This window comes from Oratosquilla oratoria, unplaced genomic scaffold (genome assembly GCF_046742065.1).
Source record: "Oratosquilla oratoria isolate Oo_2021 unplaced genomic scaffold, ASM4674206v1 SCAFFOLD136, whole genome shotgun sequence".
In the NCBI taxonomy this organism is placed as follows: Eukaryota; Metazoa; Arthropoda; class Malacostraca; order Stomatopoda; family Squillidae; genus Oratosquilla; species Oratosquilla oratoria.
Window position 1 is genome coordinate 347,384 of NW_027467492.1, and position 20,117 is coordinate 367,500.

General features: G+C 41.1%; 1 protein-coding gene across 1 annotated transcript in view; it reads right to left on the reverse strand.

The window, feature by feature from the left end:
* Positions 1-20,117, reverse strand: part of LOC143022674 (uncharacterized) — a 44,835-nt gene that overhangs the window by 19,996 nt on the left and 4,722 nt on the right. The window contains exon 3 of the mRNA XM_076181006.1: positions 1,764-1,891. Within this exon, the coding sequence (XP_076037121.1) occupies positions 1,764-1,891 (128 nt within the window). The remainder of the gene's footprint in view (positions 1-1,763; positions 1,892-20,117) is intronic.

Consider the following 20,117-nt stretch of genomic DNA (forward strand, 5'->3'; position numbering starts at 1 on the left):
CTCACCAGAAAAACATAAGCCATATATCAAAATCGTTGGTTGGGTGAAACTATAAATTGTCCAACTTTTGGCTGCCTTGGCCTTAAAGGGCTTTTACTGCCCCGCAAAACTTCTTTTGCTGTTCTGGCTAACAGATGGTAAAATTCTCCTGCTAATGTCCTTCAGGGCTCTGAAGTCACTAATCATCGGGTCTCACTAAACACCGACCAAAGTCGACCAACGCCGACCAAAACCACACAATGATGGTTTTTGCTCAAATGCATAGTTTATATATAAAAAATAGTATATGGTTGCATTATTTGACCTATTTTCTTTAAAATGTGTGATTTCCATGTAAAATGATCAAATAGAAGTTACGTTTTTATCCTCTGCAAAATTACCAACCGGCAACCAACGCCGACCAAACCCAAACAAAGACGGCTTTTGCTCAAATGACAAAAACGTAACTTCTCTTTGATGATTTTACATGGAATTCACACATTTTAAAGAAAATAGGTCAAATAATGCAACCATATGCTATTTCTTACATATAAATTATGCATTAGGGCATAAACAGTCATTATGTGGTTTTGGTCGACGTTGGTTGGCGGTTGGTAATTTTGCAGAGGATAAAAACGTAACTTCTCTTTGATCATTTTACATGGAAATCACACATTTTAAAGAAAATAGGTCAAATAATGCAACCATATGCTAATTTTTATTTAAAATTATAAATTTGAGCAAAAGCCGTCATTGTTTGGGTTTGGTCGGTGTTGGTTGCCGGTTGCTAATTTTGCAGAGGATAAAAACGTAACCTCTCTTTGATCATTTTACATGGAAATCACACATTTTAAAGAAAATAGGTCAAATAATGCAACCATGTGTTATTTTTTATATATAAACTATGCATTTGAGCAAAAACCGTCATTGTGTGGTTTTGGTCGGCTTTGGTCGGCGTTTAGTGAGACCGCTAATCATCTAATGCTATTAAAACAATTACTCCAAAGCAGGGGATGTTACTTATTTTCTTTTTAGATAATAAGACAGTGCTATCACTTCTATTTGTTTCTTTACTCAAATGAAGAAAAAGTGAAAAAAATATATATATATATTTGCATTATCATGGGAAGTAAAAACCTACCCAAATCTATAAATAGAAATCATTCCCCTATCATATGAGCAAGTTTAACAACAGCCACAAACTCAGTAATAAAAAATCAAATAAAATTATAAAAATAATAAAGGAATTAAATACAGCATATTGATATTTTAAATGTGCCATTTACCTAATCTTAAATCAGGTAAGACTGGATAACTATCTATATACCACTCTCATTGATAACTGCAACCTCTACCATTTTTGTACAAAGATCTAATTAAATCGAAATAATTTCACTTTTGTAATGAGTCACAGTCAAAAGCTACTGGACAGTTACAGTGACAATCATCATGATTGTGACTGTCCAGTAGCTTTCGACTGTGACTCGGTACAAAAGTAAAAGTCAGTGACATTGCAGTCAATACAGAATTATTCACAAAATATATATTTCTACATTGCATTACTTTTACATGTAAGCCAAATCAGTGTACTATTCTTACTTTTCTTCCTATATTCAGTATTTGAATCATGACTTTAAAGTTTATATGAATTGATCGACACAGCAGTCGACTGGTCCTCCATCCATTTGTTAAAAGTTAAAGTAGTTCCACAAATTTTAAATTATCAGTTTTGTTGATAATGATTCAACTTTCAGTTAGCTATTGTTGATGTCACTATTTCTTACCTCTGTAATATCTGGGGGAAGGTAACAGGTTTCAATCTTTATACTTGGATGTTTATACCATTTCCTTTCAATTTTGCATAATTTAACCTTGCACCTTTCAGTTTTCTCTCGACGCTTACTTTCGCCAACTGTGTTTCAATGCGCAGTCGCATTTGCTAAAAATCCAACGTTTGATATATGAAATTAGATATTTCATAGATAGTTTTCACTGTGAAGGAATATTTGGGAAAACAAGAGGAGTTATTTATTAGACTGAATAACATAGCGTGACAAAAGTAAAATAATATGTATGTGTATATACACACACACAAAATACAGACCAATATGATTATATCCCTTACAAGCACAATTGCAAAAATATGCGAAATAGTTATTAAAAAAATGGACTAAACACTTGGAAAAGAACAAAATATTATGCCCCAACCAATTTGGATTTAGAAGTGGAAGATCATGTACTCAAGATAATAGATTGATAAGACATAATACAAGAAAGAGATGGCTGGGCAGATTGTGCCTTCCTGGACCCACAAAAGGCTTTCGACAAAGTATCACACAAAAAACTACTATGAAAAATTGAATTAATAGGTGGAATACAAGGAAAATTATTGGAATGGATGGGAGACTTCTTGAAAGGAAGAAAAATGAGTGATACTAAGAGAAAATAACTCAAATGGGTAGGCATGATAAATGTACCCCCAAGGCTCTGTATTAGCTCCAATAATGTTTGCTATTTATATAAACGACATGGATGAAGGAATTAAATGCTACATATACTTCTTTGCAGATGATGCAAAACTATTGAAGAGAGTGAGTAAAGAAGAAGACTGTAAATCTTTTCAGGGAGATCTGAACAAAATCTGGAATTGGAGTAAAAAGAAGGAAGAGAATTTCAACATTAAAAAATGTAGTATAATGGAATTTGGAAAAAAAAAATAGAATACCCGGTAAATACAAAATTGGAACAAAAGAAGTTACAAAAGTAAATTCAGTAAGAGACTTAGGAGTGATAATTTCAAATGACATGACACCAGACAAACATGTAAACAAAATAATTGGAGAAACCCACAACCAAGATCAATGAAAATGGCCTTTAACTACTACATGGACGAGGAAATGGTGAAGAAAATTCTAGTTACACTGATAAGACCAAAATTAGAGTATGCAGCGTCACTATGGACACCCAGTATAAAAAATATATATATAGAATTCAAAGAGCACTAACGACGATGGCACCAACACTCTGTATGTTGACATATGAACAAAGATTAGACGAATTAAACTTATTAACTCTGGAGCAAAGAAGAGAAAGAGGCGATTTGATATCCATATACAAAATTATGAAAGGGATGAAAATCCTTGACAGGGATGATCTACTTAAATGGGACAGTAGAAATACAAGGGGACACAAAAAGAAACTTAAGAAGGACAGTTACAGAAGAGATCTGAAAAAGAATAGCTTTCCATCTAGAGTGATAGATACATGGAATAAATTGAAAGAGAAAACAGTGAGTGCTAAAACTATACACGACTTTAAGAAAGAACTGGATGCGGAAAGATACAACTGCGAGTTTCTACGAGCATAGCTCTTCTCCCGCAAAATACTATGTAAAAACTAAACATACACACACACACACACACACACACACACTTTCAACGAACGGACGGCTTGAAGAACGCTCTGAAGAAAAGTGCAGATTGTGGATACCAACGCAAAGAGAAGTGCCTTTTTGTATTTGCAGGGGGGGGGAATTGCTCGTGGGGTAGTGGGAAAGTAAGGAAAGAGGAGAGGGGGAGGGATTGCTGGGGAAATGGAAGGTAATGAGGAGGTGGAGGAAATGGCCCTGACGGGCCGCCGTAAGGTAGACAAACGACCCCAAGACGAGTTGGATGATAACATGTCTAATAGGAATGTGAAGATTAGAGGTATAGATAGGAGCAATATAGCAGAAAGTGATGAGAATATTTTCAAGGGATTTAAAGAGAGTGGGGGGGACACAAACCCCCCCCCCCCCGACTGACAAGACTAGAGAAGAAGGTTGATAAGGTGATCGAGGACTTGGAGAGTAGGTTAGGTCATATGAACACCATTTTAAAAAGGGTTGAAAGATTGGAAGAACTGGAAAAGGCGAATAAAAACTTAACTGATGAAATAGAAGAACTAAAAAGACAGTTAAGAGAGGTAAAGGGGAGAATGAGGAATTGAAGAAGAATAGTAAAGAAAACAGAGAAACAATAGCTAAAGAAAGTAAAAATTGGAAGCAAACCCAAGAAGGAAATAAGATTTCATTCACTGACATAGTCAAACAGCAATTGAAAGAACATACTGAAGACTCAGTTATTAAAGTGATGAGACAAAAGGAGAATATAGTAAGGGATTTAGCAGACAAGAAGAAATGTATAATTATATTAGGAATGGAAGAGAAACACAACACAGATAGAACCACAAGAATCAAAGAGGAAAATGAAAAAGTAAGCCAATTACTAGAATCAGTTCAGGAAGATGAACCAGGAATTATGAAACAAATCGAAGAGAAATTTAGACTCGGAAAGTATAGCACAGACAAGACCAGACCAATTAAGATTAAATTCAAGTCACAAACAACGGCAGAGAATATCTTATCCAAAACAGGGAAACTAGCAACAAGTGAACAACACAAAAAGATATGGATAAAAAGAGAAATGAATAAAGAGGAAAGAGAGGAAGAAAAGCAGAAAAGACTGGAAGCTAAGACAAAAAACGAGAACAGAACGGAGTCAGAGAAAGAGAGATTCTATTGGAGAGTAGTGAACATGAAACTAAGGAAGTTCGACATACAAAAGAAAAACATAAGGGAAACAGAGAACACAATGGAAGTGGCAGAAAACTAAGAGTGTCTTACACAAATATAGATGGATTAATAACAGGATTGAATGAGCTGAATGATTATTTGAAAGAAAAAGAACCGGACATAATGGGAATTGTAGAAACAAAATTAAAAGGCCCACTACCACCCAACAGTGTAGGACATGATGCATACAATTATTGGATTAGAAACAGAGAGAAAAAGCAAGGGGGTGGAGTTATGTTCCTGACTAAGAAGGATATAAACGTGAAAGGTGTCATATATGGAAAGAATACAGTAGAGATGATTATGATAGAAGTGGAAGACAGAGATAAGAAGAGCAGAAAATTTGTGATCAATTATGTGCCTCCGAAAACAGCCTCATGGGAGGAGAGTGAATATAAAAGTATGCTAGAGGACACAAAGATAGCATTAACTAAAATAATGGAAGACGGAGGAAGAATAGTTATGATGGGCGACTTTAATTGCAAAGAAATCTGCTGGGAAGAAATGACAGTAAAGAGTGGTGATGACTCATGGGGAAATGCTCTACTTGAGATGATTACTGACCATTCAATGACACAATGGATACAAGAGAACACTAGGTATAGAAATGAAGAAGAACCATCGAGGCTAGACTTAATAATTACATCTGAACCTAGAATAGTGGACAAGATTGAATATAAAACACCAATAGGTAAAAGTGACCACATATTGATTGAACTGGAACTTAATGAAGAAAAATATATGAAAAGAAATGAACAATATAGAAAAGGAAGAATGATGTATGAAAAAACAAACTTTGATAAAATAAGAGAATTCTTCCAACAAGAAAACTGGGAAGAAATATACAAAGAAGAAACATCAGTGGAAGAGAAATGGAATATTTTGACAAAAATTTACAAAAAAGGAGTGGAAAAGTATGTCCCAAGACAAAAACAAGAAAAAGAATATGTAAAATGCTGGTACAACAAAAGTTGTAGGGAGTTAAAAGACAAAAGAGACAAAGCCTGGACCAGATGGAAAAAAGACAGAAGACCTGAAAAATGGAAAATATATACTGGTTATAGAAATGAATATGTACAAAAGTGCAGAGAGAAAAAAAGAAAATATGAAAAAGATGTTATAGAAAAGTGTAAAGATCAACCAAAACTATTCTACAGATTTGTAAACAATAAACTGAAAAACAAACAAGACTTGGAGAAATTAAGACAAGGAGGAGTTGAATACACTGAGGAAATGGAAATGGCAGAAATTATGAACAAACATTTTAAATCAGTGTTTACAAGGGAAAATATACAACCTGAAGAGATTGAGTGGAAAGAAAAAGTCCCCCCTATGGAAGAAATAGAAGTAACAAAGAATGAAATATTGACACACTTGGGTAATTTTGATGTCAGAAAATCGCATGGGCCAGATGAAATAGCAAACTGGATTCTGAAAGAATGCAGGAATGAACTGGCAGACAAAATATATAGCATAATAAGCAGTTCCTTAAAAGAAGGAAAAGTTCCAGAAGATTGGAAAAAAGCAAATATAGTACCTATATATAAAGGAGGAAATAAAGAAGAACCTACCAACTATAGACCAGTCTCTCTAACAAGTACAATAGCAAAAATTTGTGAAAGAATTATCAAAAGTAGATGGGTAAAATACTTGGAAAAAAACAACGTACTAAATCCAAGGCAATTTGGATTCAGACAAGGACGGTCATGCGTCACCAATTTAATATGTTTCTATTCAAGGCTAATAGATATAATACAAGAAAGAGATGGATGGGCTGATTGTGCATTTCTAGACCTAAAAAAAGCTTTTGACAAAGTACCACATAAGAAGTTGCTTAAGAAATTAGAATATGAAGGAGGAATACAAGGTAAATTGCTAAATTGGATGGAAGACTTTTTGCAAGAAAGAAAAATGAGAGTAGTGATAAGAGATCAGCACTCAAAATGGAATGAAGTAATAAGCGGTGTCCCGCAGGGAACAGTTCTGGCCCCAATAATGTTTGCTATATATATTAATGATATGGATGAAGGAATTGAAAGCTATATGAGCTTCTTTGCAGATGATGCAAAACTACTGAAAAGAGTGAAAACTGAAGAAGATTGTGAATCACTACAGAGGGATCTAAATAAAGTACAAGAATGGAGTAGGAAGTGGGAGATGGAGTTCAATACAAAAAAGTGTAGTATAATGGAATTTGGAAAAAGCAAAAATAGAATAACAGGATCATATAATTTGGGAGAAGAAGGAATAAAAAAAGTAGAAAATGAGAAGGACCTGGGAGTCATTGTTATGAATAATATGTCACCTGAGAAACATATAAATAAGATTTTTGGAGAAACTTATGATTTAATAAGAACAATCAAAGTGGCATTTACATACCTGGATGAAGAAATGGTGAGGAAAATCCTAATCACCCTGATAAGACCAAGATTAGAATATGCAGCAACGATATGGTCACCAAGTACAAAAAAATGTATAAAAAAACTTGAAAGAATACAAAGAGCAATCACAAAACTGGCACCAACACTCTCAAAACTATCATATGAAGAGAGACTACAAAAACTTAAACTACAGACACTAGAGCAAAGAAGAGAGAGAGGAGATTTGATAGCTATTTACAGAATCATGAAAGGCATAGAAATTACTGATAGAGAGAATCTGATAAAATGGGATGACAGAAATACAAGAGGACACGGAAAGAAAATAAAAAAAGACAGCTATAGAAGAGATTTGAAAAAGAACAGCTTTCCTCACAGAGTAATAGACAGTTGGAACAAGTTAGATGAGAAAGTGGTGTGTGCAAAAACAATACATGAATTTAAAAATAGTTTAGATAAAATGAGATATGAAGACGGGACCCCACGAGCATAGCTCCCCTTCCCGTAAAATACAACTAGGTAAATACAACTAGGTAAATACACACACACAAACACACACACACACACACACACACATACATATATATATATATATATATATATATATATATATACATATATATGTATATATACATACATACATATATATATATATATATATTTATATATATATGTGTATATATATATATATATATATATATATATATATGTATGTATATATATATATTATATGGTGGGAACGTAGAAAACACCAGACTCAGAAGTAGGTAATATATTCCCGACGTTTCGAGTCCTGTCCAGGACTCGTCCTCAGTGGATACAGTGGGATACAGATATCACATGGTCTTAATATACTTGTGCTCCTATCTGAGAGTTGACACCTTGACGTGGTGGATAGGCTTGAGAATCTTCATGATTACAGAAGCTAGGTCGATAGAGAGGAAATCTCTGCAGGGTCACCCATATCGAACAGGTTTTGTAGGAAAGATCAGATTGTATACGCCTCATATACATGACGAGTAGTATCGCCCAGTCATATAACCCACTCCCTCACTCACTCCCTCACTGTCCGCCGACGGTCAAGCATCATTTCGCTGAGCTAAGCGCATCCTCTCAAACTTGCCGACTCAACACTTTATGCTCGTGTGACCGGCACTGCCAAGCACCAAACGACACACACACACACACACGAACACATGCGATCAATCTAGTAGCCACCCAGTACTGACATACGATATTACGTATACTGACGGTCCTCCCCTGGATATATAATTAACATGTATGGTAGTAGACATCAATATGTAATTAATGCAGTTGCCCCACCCATGTGGGACAACAGACTAACAAGAGATTAATGTTAAGATCACGATTAAAGGCAACTCAAGAACTTGTCCATTCGGCACTTCCGGAGAGGAAAACTCTCTGGCAAGACGCGGAGGAGCGTCGGTTCTTGTGACGTGCCCCTAGTGTTAAGATTGTGTAGAACTGTGTATCTAAGTTTCAAAGAGTGTGACGAATAAAGAACAAAACTTAAAAGGTGTGTACCAAGTAACCCCTTTCTGGAGATGATGTAACGACCCCGTTACATCTTGTGTGTGCAAGTAACCCTCGGTGGAGATCATGTAACGATACCGTTACACCCATCCCGTTACACAGATAAAGAGCAGTTCAAACACACAGTTGCAGGACCCACTGCTAACTGACACGTCCCTGATGGCAAACAGGGAAATTCCTCATAGATATATGGGGTACCGTCATAATGACGGCGTGGACCATTGGGCACCCTATAGATATAGGGCTTCACCGAATATAATGAATAAGGTGACACCAGAGAAATATCTCACCAGAAACCAGTTGGCAAGGTGAGATTACTGCCAACCCCCCTTCATAGCCAACATGAATATGAATAGCACAATCAAAAGAAAACCGGGCATTCCTGTTGGATCATCGTCACCCAAAGGTCCAACCGCATTGCCTCGTGTGCTTACGGGCAGTGTGCCACCGAATGTGAGTAAGCACTGTCCAAGCAGATCCAAGTCTTGGACATTAAACAACATGAAGAAAATGAAGATCTACACTTACAACGTAAGAAGTCTCTCAGAAGACCACAGACTGGAGAGTTTAATGGAAGAACTAGACAACATCAAGTGGGACATCGTAGGACTGAGCGAAGTCCGAAGAACGGAAGAAAAGCTTATACAATTACAAGATGGTCACCACCTGTTCTACTATAGAGGTAAGGACAAAGAAAGATCTAGTGGAGTAGGATTCTTGATCAACCGAGAGGTTGCGGGTAACGTAATCAAATTCAGTAGTTTATCGGACAGGGTAACTTGGATTGTGATTAGGCTGTGTAAAAGGTACACTCTAAAAATAGTTCAGGTTTATGCACCAACTTCACAGAGTTCAGACGAGGAAATTGAGTCGTTCTATGATGATTTAAGTCAAGTAATGGATCAAGAAAAAAAATAAGTACACTTTGGTAATAGGAGACTTTAATGCTAAAGTAGGGAAGAAGGTGGGAGATGAGACGTGCATCGGGAAGTTTGGAGTAGGTGAAAGAAATGACAGAGGTGAGATGTTAGTCAATTTTGCAGAAAACTACAATATGGGGATAATGAACACTTTCTCCCAAAAGCGTGTAGGTCGTAAATGGACGTGGAGAAGTCCAAATGGAACAACAAAAAACGAAATAGACTTCATATTAGGAGATGAGAGCAAAAGCGTTAGCAATGTTACGGTGATAAATAAAGTCAACATAGGGAGTGACCATAGAATGGTAGGATACACAGCTAAATTCAACTTCAGAGCCGAGAGAAATAAACTAGTTTTAAAAAGGAAAATAAGCCTTGGAAAGGTTAAGGATAATAAAAAGAATTTTCGGTTGGAAATTAAAAATAGATTCAAAGCTCTAAGAACTAACGAGGACAGCGTGGAAGATATCAATGTGAATTTAGTGAGAAAGTAGGAAGTACAAAAAAACATTAGAGAAAACATACTCCAAAGCTACAAATGACCTAATTAAAAGAAGAAGGAACATGCAGATTAAAAGCAGTAGAGACGAAATAGAAAGAGTAGAACTAAACAAGCTTATCAACAAAAGGCAGAGATTAGAGAAAAGAAAGAGAAACATGGACGAAATAGAAGAGACTATTCGGAAAAGTAAAAGTATTAAAGTGACCAAGCGTAAACATGCTTTAGGAAGACAGCAGATGATATGTTTGAAAGATAGAAATGGAGAAATAATTAAATGTAGAGACAAAATGGTAAAACGAGTAGAAGAATTTTACCAAGAGCTTTATTCGTCGAAGGTCGTAGTTGAGTCAGTAAATTCATGTGTAGACGTTAGTAGTGTACCAGAAATTACAAAGGAAGAAGTAGAATTTACTCTAAAAACTATGAAAAGAGGAAAAGCACCTGGGGAAGATGGTATATCAATAGATCTATTGAAAGACGCAGGTAAATTAGTTCATATTAAATTAGCTGAGTTGTACACCCAGTGCTTACATCAGGAAAGCGTTCCGGATGCGTGGTGCAATACTATGGTGATTTTGCTTCATAAAAAAGGAGACCAGAAGGACCTTAGTAACTATCGACCGATTAGCTTGCTATCAAACGTATATAAAGTATTCTCCAAGATCCTTACAAATAGACTGAGTCAAGTTTTAGATGGAAACCAACCGAGAGAACAGGCAGGCTTTAGAAGCGGATATTCAACTCTAGACCATTTGCAGGCGATAAACCAACTAATCGAGAAAACGACAGAATATAATATACCTCTGTGTTTAGCTTTTGTAGATTACGAGAAGGCCTTTGATTCAGTAGAACAAATAGCAATACTAAACTCGCTACGCAAACAGGGTACAAACGAACAGATTGTAAGAGTTTTAGAAAATATTTATTGGAAAGGTATCGCTATAGTTCGACTACATATAGATACAGAAAAAATTAGAATCGAGAAAGGAGTACGGGAAGGCGATACAATTTCACCCAAACTATTTACAGCTTGTTTAGAAGATATTTTCAGAAGGTTGAGTTGGGAAAAGAAAGGTTTGAAGATTAATGGCGAATATTTGAACCACCTAAGATTTGCAGATGACATCATTCTTATTTCAGAAAGAGCAGACGACTTGCAAGATATGCTGAGCGATCTAAACAAAGAAAGTATCAAAAATAGGTTTAAAAATGAATAAGAGTAAAACCAAAGTAATGTTCAACACGAAAGTCCAAAGTAAAGAGATTGTAATTGATGATGAGAGTCTTGAGGAAGTTGAAGAGTATAATCATTTAGGTCAGATGGTGAAGATGACGAAAGATCATGATAACGAGATAAAAAGACGCATTACAATTGGTTGGAAAATGTTTGGTAAGTATAATAAAATCCTGAGAGGCTCTCTACCTTTATGTTTGAAACGTAAAGTTTACAACCAATGCATTTTACCAACAATAATCTACGGATGTGAGACTTGGAAGCTGACGAGGGCGATGGAAACAAAGCTAAGGACTGCACAGAGAAGAATGGAGAGATCAATGATGGGAATAACACTGAGGGACCGAAAGAGAGCAAGTTGGGTGAGAGAGCAGACTAGAGTGAAATATATTGTGGAAGCAGTAAAAGAGAGGAAGTGGAATTGGGCAGGTAAGTTGGTGCGAACGACTGATGAGCGATGGAGCAAATGTGTTACTGAATGGACGCCGCGAGATAGGAAGCGTGGAAGAGGGAGACCAGACAGAAGGTGGAGAGACGAGATCGAGAAGTTTGCAGGAGTGACGTGGCAGAGGGTGGCACGGTCGTGTGAATCATGGAATGCTATGAAGGAGGCCTTTGTTCAGCAGTGGACTTAGGATGGCTGATTTGATTGATTGATTGATTGATAATATACTAGTTGCTACGCCCGCCGGGGGCGGGGGGGGGGAACGCGGTAACCTGCCAGAGGGGGGGAGGGAGAAGGTAGGCGCTGTGGCCTGGGTCAAGCGAGAGTGTGTGACCCAGGTCACAGCGCTTACCTTCTCTCCCCCCCCCCTCTGGCAGGTTACCGCGATCACCCCCGGCGGGCGTAGCAACTAGTATATTAAGACCATGTGATCTCTGTATCCCATTGTATCCCCTGAGGACGTCGAAACGCCGAGAATGAATTACCTACTTCTGAGTCTGGTGTTTTCTACGTTTCTATCATTATGGTTCCCGGACTCCAGCTTTTTTCGTACACAAACACACACACACACACACACACACACACACACACACGCCTCACAAGCCAGAGAACCGGGGTTCGATTCCCCGGCCGGGCGGAGATAAGTTGGGTTTGTCTCCTTTCACGTGTAGCCCCTGTTCACCTAGCAGCGAGTAGGCACGGGACGTTAATCAAGGAGTTGTGACCTTGCTGTCCCGGTGTGTGGTGTGTGAGTGGTCTCAGACCTACCCAGAGATCGGCTAATAAGGAGCTCTGAGCTCACTGCCGTAGGGTGGTGTCTGGCTGTCTCGACAGGGACTGCAGCAGATCCGAGGTGAATACACACACACTCACACACACACACACACACACACACACACACACACACACACACACACACACACACACACACCACACACACACACACACACACACACACACACACACACACACACACACACACACACACACACACACACACACACACACACATGTATATATACATACACACACACACACACATATATATATATATATATATATATATAAATATATATACATATATATATATATATATATATATATATATATATATATATATATACATACATACATACATATACCAAGGCTTTTTCCCCCTTCCAAGGGAGGTAGCCAAAAAGGGAAAGGCATAAAAACACTCCCACCCATTTCATCCCTAAATACACTCCACACCCCTCCCACCCTCCCTCTCATCTGAGTACCTCCTGGATGACGGGTCATCCCTGCACCCAGCCCACCGCCCTGGGTCAGAAGCAGTGTCGCAAGACACAGCACATCCACAGCAAGGCCGCTTCATTAAATCGGCGACCCCCCCCTCTTCGTCCCCCCTTGCATATAAGGAGAGGACGGGGAGAAATCCCTTCGGGCTGCGTCAAAATTTACTCACACATACTACCCCACCCCGCCCATTCCTCCTCATGCAATCACATCATCCATATACAACCATTCTCCACTCACCTCTGTGTAACGGGATGGGTGTAACGGTATCGTTACATCATCTCCATCCAACGTTACTTGTAGACACAAAATGTAACGGGGTCGTCACATCATCAGCAGAAAAGCTTCACTTGCACAAACACCTTTAAGTTTTTGTTCTTTATTTGTCGTATCTTGAACAACTTAGTTTACACACTATTACACAGTCTTGGGCTGTGTGAGCCAGTTTTCATGCCCGGAAATGATGAGTAGAGAAATTCTAGAGTTGCCCTCAATCGTGAACTTATTTTATTGTCTTGTTAGTCTGTTGTCCCACAAGGGTGGGGAAACTGCATTAATTACGTATTGATGTCTACTATCATACATGTTAATTATATATCCAGGGGAGGACCGTCAGTATACGTAATATCGTATGTCAGTACTGGGTGGCTACTAGATTGATCGCGTGTGTTCGTCTGTGTGTGTGTGTCGTTTGGTGGTCGACGGTGTTGTCGCGAAGCCAAAGGATTCATGTGTCGTCCTGTAGGGTCATCCTAAAGTGTCTTCCTGAAGGGTTATCCTGAAGTGTCGTCCTGAAGGGTCATCCAGAAGGGTCATCCTGAAGGGTCATCCTGAAGGGTGGTCCTGAAGTGTCATCCTGAAGGGTGGTCCTGAAGGGTCATTCTGAAGGGTGGTCCTAAAGGGTCGTCTTGAAGGGTCGTCTTGAAGGGTCATCCTGAAAGGTCATACTGAGGAGTTGTTCTGCGGTCTTGAGGGGTCCTGCGGTCCTTAGGGGTCCTGCGGTCCTGAGGGGTCCTGCGGTCCTGAAGGGTCCTGCGATTTTGAGGGGTCCTGCGGTCCTGAGGGGTCCAGCGGTTTTGAGAGGTCCTGCGGTCCTGAGGGGTCCTGCGGTCCTGAGGGGTCCTGCGGTCCTGAGGGGTCCTGCGGTCCTGAGGGGTCCTGCGGTCCTGAGGGGTCCTGCGGTCCTGAGGGGTCCTGCGGTCCTGAGGGGTCCTGCGGTCCTGAGGGGTCCTGCGGTCCTGAGGGGTCCTGCGGTCCTGAGGGGTCCTGCGGTCCTGAGGGGTCCTGCGGTCCTGAGGGGTCCTGCGGTCCTGAGGGGTCCTGCGGTCCTGAGGGGTCCTGCGGTCCTGGTGGGTCCTGCGGTCCTGAGGGGTCCTGCGGTCCTGGTGGGTCCTGCGGTCCTGAGGGGTCCTGCGGTCCTGGGGGGTCCTGCGGTCCTGAGGGGTCCTGCGGTCCTGTGGGGTCCTGCGGTCCTGGGGGGTCCTGCGGTCCTGAGGGGTCCTGCGGTCCTGAGGGGTCCTGCGGTCCTGAGGGGTCCTGCGGTCCTGAGGGGTCCTGCGGTCCTGGGGGGTCCTGCGGTCCTGAGGGGTCCTGCGGTCCTGGGGTGTCCTGCGGTCCTGGGGGGTCCTGCGGTCCTGGGGCGTCCTGCGGTCCTAGGGGGTCCTGCGGTCCTGGGGTGTCCTGCGGTCCTGAGGTGTCCTGCGGTCCTGGGGTGTCCTGCGGTCCTGATGGGGTCCTGCGGTCCTGAGGGGTCCTGCGGTCCTGAGGGGTCCTGAGGGGTCCTGCGGTTCTGAGGGGTCCTGCGGTCCTGAGGGGTCCTGCGGTTCTGAGGGGTCCTGCGGTTCTGAGGGGTCCTGCGGTCCTGAGGGGTCCTGCGGTCCTGAGGGGTCCTGCGGTCCTGGGGGGGTCCTGCGGTCCTAGGGGGTCCTGCGGTCTTTGGGGGTCCTGCGGTCGTGGGGGGTCCTGCGGTCGTGGGGGGTCCTGCGTTCCTGGGGGTTCCTGCGGTCCTGAGGGGTCCTGTGGTCCTGGGGGTTCCTGCGGTCCTGAGGGGTCCTGCGGTCCTGAGGGGTCATGCGGTCCTGAGGGGTCCTGCGGTCCTGAGGGGTCCTGCGGTCCTGAGGGGTCATGCGGTCCTGAGGGGTCATGCGGTCCTGAGGGGTCATGCGGTCCTGAGGGGTCCTGCGGTCCTGAGGGGTCCTGCGGTCCTGAGGGGTCCTGCGGTACCTGAGGGGTCCTGCGGTCCTGAGGATCCCTGCGGTCCTGAGGTTTCCTGCGGTCCTGAGGGGTCCTGCGGTCCTGTGGGGCCTGCGGTCCTGAGGGGTCCTGCGGTCCTGGGGGGTCCTGCGGTCCTGGGGGGTCCTGCGGTCCTGTGGGGTCCTGCGGTCCTGGGTGTCCTGCGGTCCTGAGGGGTCCTGCGGTCTTGGGGGGTCCTGCGGTCTTGGGGGGTCCTGCGGTCCTGGGGTGTCCTGCGGTCCTGAGAGGTCCTGCGGTCCTGGGGGGTCCTGCTGTCCTGAGGGGTCCTGAGGGGTCCTGCGGTCCTGAGGGGTCCTGCGGTCCTGAGGGGTCCTGCGGTCCTGAGGTGTCCTGCGGTCCTGGGGGGGTCCTGCGGTCCTGGTGGGTCCTGTGGTCCTGGGGTGTCCTGCGGTCCTGGGGTGTCTTGTGGTCCTGGGGGGTCCTGCGGTCCTGGGGGGTCCTGCGGTCCTGAGAGGTCCTGCGGTCCTGGGGGGTCCTGCGGTCCTGGGGGGTCCTGCGGTCCTGAGGGGTCCTGCGGTCCTAGTGGGTCATGCGGTCCTGAGGTGTCCTGCGGTCCTTAGAAGTCCTGCGGTCCTGAGGGGTCCTGCGGTCCTGGGGGGTCCTGCGGCCCTGGGGGTTCCTGCGGTCCTGGGGGGTCCTCCAGTCCTGGGGGGTCCTGCGGTCCTGGGTGGTCCTGCGGTCCTGGAGGGTCCTGCGGTCCTGGGGTGTCCTGCGTCCTGAGGGGTCCTTCTGTCCTGAGGGGTCCTGAAGGGTGAGAACTGGATTCACAAATGGTCCCACATACCGATAACGAGCCCTTTTAGTGAAATCCGGGCGACTCTGAAATATTGATATCTGAATGTTGGTTTATGAGAATCACGTTGGGAACCATACAACTGAAGTGCATTGTTATATATAACGTAATTCATTTCCATGACTGATTGTCTATCTATATCTATATCTAACTATATATCTAAATCTATCTATATCTATGTCTGCCTGCCTGCCTGCCTGTCTGCCTGCTTGTCTCTGTCTGTCTTTCTGTCCGCCTGCCTGCTGTCTGTCTGTCTATCTGTCTGTCTGCCTTCCTGCCTGCTTGCCTGTCTGCCTGTCTGTCTTTCTGTCTTTGCCTATCTGACTGTCTGTCTGTCTGTCTAGCTATCTAGCTATATTTCTTAGGACTATGAGTAGGTATAGTGCAATTGGAAGACTGGATAGAAGAGCACACTCAAAGTGGAAATACAAAATTAAGATTACCAGACTAGTGGAAAAAATAAGCTCAGTTAAATCTGACAAGGATATCTTGATGAATTGAGAAAAAAAATGAACGAGACGTTTAAAAGATGTTTTCTCTCGGTATTTACAAAAGAGAAGAGAGATGCGATACCTGACCTCAAGAAGGATGATGCAGACATAGTCATCGTATTAAAACCGTAGAGGAGGATTTGTAGATATTAATTTAAATTAGACAAATTTAGATTTAGGAGAGAAATACGCAGGAACTAGTTTACTAATAGAGTGGTGAGCGACTAGAATAGACTTAGTAACCATGTAGTGAGACCTGAAACTACTAGTTGTTTTAAAAGAAGGTTAGATATTTTTGTGGATGGGGATAAAGGTGTTAATGGACTTGGAACTGCCTAGTGTAGGCCTTATGGTCTCTTGCAGTCTCCTTTACTCTTATATTCCTATGTTCTCTCTTTTCTTCTGTTGTTCTCTCTCTTGGTGGTCTTTAATAAGGCGCTATTCACACTAGCGGTTTCAATTATAGTATGAATGAATGGAAGCGTTCACAAAAATTCACGGTTCTCCCTTGACTATGCAATAACTCCGTGGTTTCCATGCGGTTCAAACCGGTAATATGAACAGGGCCTAACTCAGGGAGATTCTTAATGCTTTTTTGTGTCTTTTAAGTAGAGGTATGCCTTACTAACCTATCTCTTTGGGATCTATTTATGGATTCTACTTGGCAGCTTAGCATGAGCTGAAACAAAGACAGACTTAAGCAGGTAGAAAAAGACAGACATCAAATTTAGACACAGATAGACGAAGAAAAAGGTAAGGACAAAGGCGCATAGACTGATATATAGACAGACAGACAGACAGGCAGAGAGAAAAGAAGAGAAAAAAAAGAGACAGAAGGAGAAAGTGAAAGAGAAAGGGGAAGATAGAAAAAGGGAAGGACAGAGAAAGGGAAGGACAGAGAAAGGGAAGGACAGAGAAAGGGAAGGACAGAGAAAGGGAAGGACAGAGAAAGGGAAGGACAGAGAAAGGGGAGACAGAGAAAGGGAAGGACAGAAAGAAAGGAAAATACAGAAAGGAAAAGAGAGAGAGAGAAAGGGAGAGACAGAAAAATGGAAATATAGAGAGAGAAAGGGAAAGGAAAAAAAAAAAAAGACATAAGCACACACACAGGTCTAAATCACCACCCGCACAGTCCTAACAATCTTGTGAGGCCCCAGTTAAAACAATTGTTAATATGAGTGCGAATATATACCAAATATAATGATTTATTGATATATGTTGTTGTTAATCACACCACCAGCAAATAAGTAATTGACAACCAGGTCGAACAACGAGTACAAACAAATCAATGTTTGAATTGGACAGTGTGAACAAAATGGTAAATTAAACATATAAATAGGTGTCGGGTTGCTCAAGTTGGTGCACAAGCATATGTGAACATATGTACACACTTATGTGCACATGCGTAAGAAAGTACACATAAATTCTCCCTCTCTCTCTCTCTCTCTCTCTCTCTTTCACACACATACACACACAGTCACACACACTCTCTCTCTCTCTCTCTCACACACACACACACACACACACACACACACACACACACACACACACACACACACACACACACACACACACACACACACACACACACACACACACACACACACACACACACACACACACACACACACACACACACACACACACACACACACACACACACACACACACACACACACACACACACACACACACACAGAGCACGCTCGATTACACAGACCTATTGATTGCTCTGTTCCTTGTAATCAGTATTCGGGTTATTTATGGCATTTTTCAACAGATAAAAGTTTTTAATTTCCTTTTTGGAAGAAGTATATGTGGAACACGCCGCTGCGTCATTTAGTGGACCATTCCACTTATTGCATTGTGGTAAAGTATTGTTTTGGTACGTTAAGGTTCCTTACCATGTCACGATGTTTCATAACTTTGAGCTTTGCTTCAAACCGTTTCATTGTTTTTTTTTTTTTCATTTTTCATATTCAGCATTAAAGGAAACAGTCTGGTATTTCTGTGATTTATGTCCTGCGATTTATTGTTGATATTGTTACAAATGTTATGTTTTGTAATTATTATTTTTGTTATCGATTCATTTGATTTATTAATTTGTTTATGTCTACATTTATTTGTGTATATAATTTTTGTTTGTTTATTTCTTCATTTATTCATCTGTAAATTTATATTAATTTTTTTAATCAGCTTCTCTAATAACTTGTTATTCATTTATCTATTTTGATGACAATGAGCCATCCACCATTGGCTGTTGTAGGCTGATAGTCATACAGGCTATATCATACAAATAGGGATGTTTATTCACTGAGGTTGTCTTTGTACTCAAAGGTTGTGGATCAACAAGCCTGTTTATTATCAGATTAAATAATTCTCCATTATAGTATGAGGAAAATAAATAAACAGAAAAATAAATATATTTGACATTCAACTATATAATTATGTTAAAACTGTCAAGGAGGTTAATTAGTACAAGTTCAGTAAAGAGTACGTATTCCTTGATATTTCATACTAATTACCATCTCATCCTCATTGCTGTCTGTGTTTGAAGAAATATCATATTCTGAAAAAAAATGTGCGATTATATTTTGAGAATAAAGGAAATATAATTTTTGAAAATATGTCTTTATATATTAAGGACAGAAGAGATATTGCTTAAAAAAAAAAAAAAAAAAAAAAAAAAACGTGTGCACATATTTTGAGAAAAAATGTGTGTGTTCGTAGCCTGTGAACGTTTTAATCTTCATGTAAATTCTAGTTGTGACCCATGTGAGTGCCTAAGATGTGCTCAAGATAATCACCTCAATGTTGATTTCCGAAAATAATTGTTGCCTCGAGTCACAAAGGATTATAAAGGCGGAGCATGCCGACAGGAGACCTTTGGTCCATATCTTGGTCGGATGCGAAAAAAAATCATAATAGTAATAAATGAATAAATAAAAACTATAATAACGTAAATAACATATAAAATACATAAATAAATTCATAAACAAACAGGTAAATAGTAAATAATAATATATTGACATATAACTAATAATAAATAAAAATCAAACAAACATATGATAAAAAAACAAAAACAAATAATATGAAATAAATTATAATCATAACAGCATCTTGCTTAGGTGTTTATCTAAATGATTCTTAAAAGCTTCGAACTGAACTACATTGCACTACCTGTAAAGTAGATGATAACCATCACAGCATCTTGCTTAGGTGTTTATCTAAATGATTCTTAAAGCTTCGAACTGAACTACATTGCACTGCCTCTGCAGGAAGTTGCATCCAATGGAAACCGAAAACCCCACAGAAGCTTCCTACAGACATTTCTAGGAAGAAACTTTGATCTCGTGTCTGTTCTATTAGTGTGTGGAACTGTTTGTCTCTGTCTGTCCCTGTCTCTCTGTCTCTGTCTCTGTCTCGGTATGTCTGTCTATATGTCTGTCTGTCTGTCTGTCTGTCTGTCTGCCTACCTCTCTCTCCTCTCTCTCCTTTCTCTCTCTCCTCTCCTCTCTCTCCTCTCCTCTCTCTTCCACTCCGTCTCTCTCCTACTCTGTCTCTCCTACTCTGTCTCTCCTCTCTCTCCTCTCTCTCTCTCTCTCTCTCTCTCTCTCTCTCTCTCTCTCTCTCTCTCTCTCTCTCTCTCTCTCTCTCTCTCTCTCTCTCTCTTTCTCT